We start from the raw sequence: 5,328 nt of genomic DNA on the forward strand, positions 1-5,328 counted from the left end.
TTTATGCGTTACCAAAAAATATATATATTTATGCCAAAAGGAGGAAGGAAGAGTAAATTTGAAGTTTTCCCTTTTGACTTGGAAACTTGAATAATAATAATAATAATAATTATTATTATTATGATAATAATAATATCTCATGTCCATTTTTACACCTCACTTGAGAACCTATTAGTAAAATAATTTTTTTGACTATTATGCTTTTATTTAATACTCTTCATTTCTAAGTATTTTATGTTATATAGTCAAAAAGAAAATCTTTCAAGAACATTTAACACTAGGGGCAAAATAAAATAAAAAGTAATTAATATATCTTAATTTTTTAACATGACAACTATTTTGGACCGGAAGGAGTATTAGGAATTAGGATAGATAGGTTCTCTCCCCAAGGGATTCAAGTCCTGAAATTTTAAAATATAATCATGAAAAACGTTTCTCCCTTTAATGAATCTTATATAGATCTGATCGAATCCGAATACGTCAAAATCGTTTCTCCAAAGAAAGTATCAAAGTTATTCAAAATCTAACTCCGCTTCTAAGAATGTAAAATGCAATTTAGTCTAAAGGTGCTTGAAATCCTTTGTTAAGATAATTATTCCTCAAATATTTTTATATGATTGGATTAAGAAATATAAAGGTACACATTATAAAAAGGATAGATACCTAATCATTGTTCTAAATTGCATTTTGATTCGTAAGTCTGGAAGTACAACATATACGATTAAACTTATTCCGAAGAATGAGTTAAAAAAGACTTTTCAAGTTTTGTGTAATAATATAGGACATCTTTTTTGGTTAACAAAAAAAATAGTAATTAAAGGGGCTTGGGGGTCAGATTAAACATAGAAAAAGTTGTGGGTATTCATTCAAATTTTCAAAAATTTTCAATACTCCACACCTATTTAAGTTATTTTAAATTTTTATTTCCCTCTTTAATTACTCGAGAGAAAGAGCGGTAAAAAGAAAAAGAGATAAAGAAGGAACGGGGAAGAAGATGGCTTAGAGGGTGTTTGGATTGACTTATTTTAAATGCTTATTGGCTTTTAAGCACTTTTTTAGTTTGTGTGGTGTTTGACAATGATAAAAAGTGCTTCAAAGCACTTACTTTTATAGCCCGTTTGGCCAAGCTGCAAAAATCAGCTTATTTGAGAAGTGCTCTTTTTCAAAAGTACTTTTGGTGAGAAGCAGTTTGTGTTTGGCTAATTAGTTTGAAAAGCACTTCTGAGCAGCAATTAGTGTTTGGCCAAGCTTTAAAAAACTGCTTCTAAGTGTATTTTTTTCAAAAGTGCTTTTGGAGAGAAACTACTTTTTTCTGCTTCTCCAAAACTGCTTCTGCTTCTCCTCAAAAGCACTTTTTTTCCTTCCAAAAGCTTGGCCAAACACCTCAATTTTTGGCCAAAAGTGCTTTTGGCCAAAAAAAGCACTTTTGGCCAAAAAGAAGCTTGGCAAAACAGGCTATTAGGCATGAAAAGTACAAAAATAAGCCAAAAGCCAATAGTTGGGTATTACCAACTTATGACTTTTGGCTTTTAGCTTAAAAACTACTTTTTATAAGTCAATCCAAACACCCTCTTAGTACTTGGAAGAGGAGAGAGAGATTTGGCGTCGTTCTATTTCTAGACGTGTAGGACCCAATATAATGAAAAAAGATCAGTCAAGTAATATTACCTCAAGTAGGGGTGTACATAGGTCGGTTTGGTTCGGATTTTATGATTACCAAACCAAACCAATTGTGTCGGGTTATTAAATCTACAGACCAAATCAAACCAACAAAACTCGGGTTTTTCAATCTCGGTTTTTTCGGGTTTTCGGATTATTCGGATTTTTCGGGTTTTTTCCGGTAAAATCTTCGTAGAACAAAATATGTAACTTGTGCTCAAAATATTTCTTTAATCCTAATAAGATACAACTATATAAAGTATTTTCTAAGAAAATAATACAAAATATGAGATGTGTCATGGCATTATCCTAAAATATTCAACAATAAAGACAATATTCTAATTAAAAAATCATAATAAACATAATCTAAAAGTACTAAGTCATGCTAAAGTAAGTAGACAAATAAGAGAGTATTAATTACATGACTAAACACTAAAGAAAAGATGAAAAAGGTTATGCATTTTAATCTAAATTATTGCAAAACAAAAAATAGATATTCAATACATTCCCGTTCGTGGTATTGACTATTGAATTGAATTCTTTTGTTAGCATTATTATTGATTTGATTTTGGTTTGGCTTTTGTTAGCATTATTTAATTTACTAATATTAATGACTATAAAACTTATTGGAACGGTCAAAAGTTCTAAGTTCAACCTTAAAATAATACCTTAAAAGATAAAATTATGAAATTTTTTAAGAAATGTTTATAAATTACATAACAATAATATATTTATATATGAAATACATCTAAAATTTCTATATATATAATGTCGGGTTGGTTTGGTTTCGGTTTGACTTTCTTTAGTTAAAACCAAACCAAACCAATTATGGTCAGGTTTTTTTTCCAACACCAAACCAAATCAAACCAAATCATGGTCGGGTTTTTTTTCTCGATTTGACTCGGATTATCGAATTGGTGCGATTTGTCGGTTTCCTTTGTACGCCCCTAACCTCAAGTAATATTCAATGGCCTTTTTTAGATTTATGTCATGCGCACTAATAGAATAATTAATGGTTGAGATCTAGTTATATTTTATACCAGTGGCGGATCTATATTATGATTTTGGGTGCTCAAGCACCCATTAACTTTGACAAGATTTAGCAAATTTGTATAGGTAATTATAAAAGTATTTAGATAAATATTGAGTGAGCACCCATAACTAAATTCTTTTTTCCTCTTCTTTCAGAATTTTTATCAGTGAGCACCCACAACTTTAAAATCCTGGATCCGCCACTGTTTTATACCTATCAAAAAACTAAAAAATGCAACAATTATACTAATACAACCCGTTAAAAACCAACTCACATTTCTTACTTCTTTTTTTTTTCCTTGATATGTTTCTTGCTTTTTGCCAAATAAAGCACCATAATTTCAAGCTAAGAAATGTCAAATATTTTCTAAAAATTAATATTACTCGTTAATTAACCCTAGTCAGCTTAATTGGCTCGCATAGAGAATGTTTCTCCAATTCCCACATACAATACTCACATAAAGGGGAGAAATTCAAAAATAGGCAGATTTACAAGTGGTCGTTCAAAATAGTCTAGTTTTAAAAGTAATTGAAATCTAGCCACTTTTCATATAAAGATAAATCCGAGCGAAAACACTGTTCAAAACCCGAAAAATACGCCGGTATATTATGCTGGAGTTCCAGTATAAGTATATTTGAACTCCAGCATATTATACTAGAGTTCCAGGATAATTATGCTGGAACCCCAACATAATATGATGGAGTTCCAGCATAAGTACACTAGAACTCCAGCATAATATACTGGAGTTCCAGCAAAGTATACCGGTCCAGTATAATATGCTGGAAGTTCATACACAAGTGCTCGAATCTCCAGTATATTATGCTGGAACTTTCTGTGTGTTGGAGTTCCAGCATAATATGCTGGAAGTTCATACACAGGTGCACCGAACTCCAGTATATTATGCTGGACCGGTCTCTGTTGCAGCAAGATAGTGGCTATTTTTCATTGATTTGATAAACGCTGGCTATTTTTGAATGACCAGTCCGAAAACTGGCTAGACCGTGCTATTTTTACCACATAAAGGGTGATAGAAGGCTATAAATTCTCAGCAACCTACTTACAATATTGCAGAATGTTTTGGTATTGAGTATGAAACTTTGATTTTGTTTTACATCTTAGATTTAAACTCATAGCTTGAGCACAAGTAATTGCAACTTATGATCATTTGGAACTTTTGCGATATTGCAAATATTTCATGGAGTTGGACTAATTAAAAAGAAGTTGAGTATTGCTTTGTAGTGTTTTTTCTGAAAATTATTTCATTTCTAAACTGAGTACAAGTTATAGTAGTACTTTATTTTGTTAAATGTAAGAAATAATTAAAAAGAAAAAAAGAAGTAAGAAACAGGGGTTAGTTTTTAATTAGTGTCGTTAGTATAATTTTGGTCAATTTTCATATTTTTTATAGGTATAAATCGTAAATTGATCTCAGCCATTAATTATTTATACTCCACATGGCATAAATTAAAAGGCCCTTGAATATTACTTGAGGCAATAGTAGTTGACTGGATCTTTTTCCCCAATATAATACACTTTTCAAGTATAGAATATGACCTCACACAACTATTGTTAATTGAGTCTTACTCAAAATAAAACTTGTAGAAGAGAACGACTTAAAAGCTGTAAAAAAGGAGGAAATCGTTTTTCCAACAAAGAAAATCTCTGGTCACATGCAACATTATCTTCTCTTTGGCTCCAGAGGATAATTCTACTTAAGAAATCGCGCAAACGTGTATGATGCTTAATTATTATATTTAATTATTTTGGCAGATGAATATATTGCTGATTACCTTGATATCCTGGTCGTCACAAATAATTGCTTTCAAATAATCTTGCACTAAATACAGGGATGACCAGTCTCTTCGTTAGTGAATAGTGATACTGTCTGAAAAAAGAAAATTTAACTAAAAAGAAAAAAGAATAAGAGAAATAAAGATAAACGCGTTTCATACCTGTAATGCACCTTTGAGACAAAATTAGGTTACCTTTAGACTACAAAACAATTTTTTATTTTTATTTTTTGGTATGTGTGAATATTTCAATTTGTTTCGGGGAATTGATTTTGGGATTATTGTGAGAATTACTTGACTTTTCTGTGCTAAACACATTTAGCTTCCGTGCCCAAACAAACTATTTCTTCCTATAAATGACTTGCTCAATAAAGCCTGATTAAACGGAACCTCACTTTTGAATGGTGATCTGCCAAAATTTTCAAGAGATTATGACATCATATTACACAGGAAATTAACCAGCATTTGAGTCTAAGCCAAGGAAAGTCGCGAACTCTCTCATGCTCAAATACATTTCAAATAAAGCGTTAGGTTATGATTTTGAAAGACACAACATCGCAAGGAAAAGCATAAACTTTCAGCACAGTTGACATCAATTTCGCCAGTAACATTTCCACCTTTTTGTAGACGCAAAACAGGAACTATAAAAGCATTACTTTTATGCTCGAGTTATTATTCAGCCCTTCCAGTTATCCTTTCGTTGCCTGATTTCACGTAAGGCTTCAACAGGAGACTTGAATCCCACCTTTTCCTGTTTGGCAAGCAAGAAATCCCAGTTTAAAAAGGCTTCGTGGCACACGGAGACGAGCAGATAGGCATGCATTCTTCCCTTCTTTTTTTTTTTTT

The 5,328-nt window shown here is 31.5% G+C and overlaps 1 protein-coding gene across 1 annotated transcript in view; it reads right to left on the reverse strand.

The window, feature by feature from the left end:
- The window catches only part of LOC109225743 (hydroxyacylglutathione hydrolase cytoplasmic), a 12,461-nt gene continuing 11,994 nt past the window's right edge, over positions 4,862–5,328 (reverse strand). Inside the window, exon 7 of the mRNA XM_019390514.1 lies at positions 4,862–5,233. Within this exon, the coding sequence (XP_019246059.1) occupies positions 5,159–5,233 (75 nt within the window). The 3' untranslated portion in view covers positions 4,862–5,158. The remainder of the gene's footprint in view (positions 5,234–5,328) is intronic.

Source organism: Nicotiana attenuata, chromosome 5, assembly GCF_001879085.1.
Source record: "Nicotiana attenuata strain UT chromosome 5, NIATTr2, whole genome shotgun sequence".
Classification (NCBI taxonomy): domain Eukaryota; kingdom Viridiplantae; phylum Streptophyta; class Magnoliopsida; order Solanales; family Solanaceae; genus Nicotiana; species Nicotiana attenuata.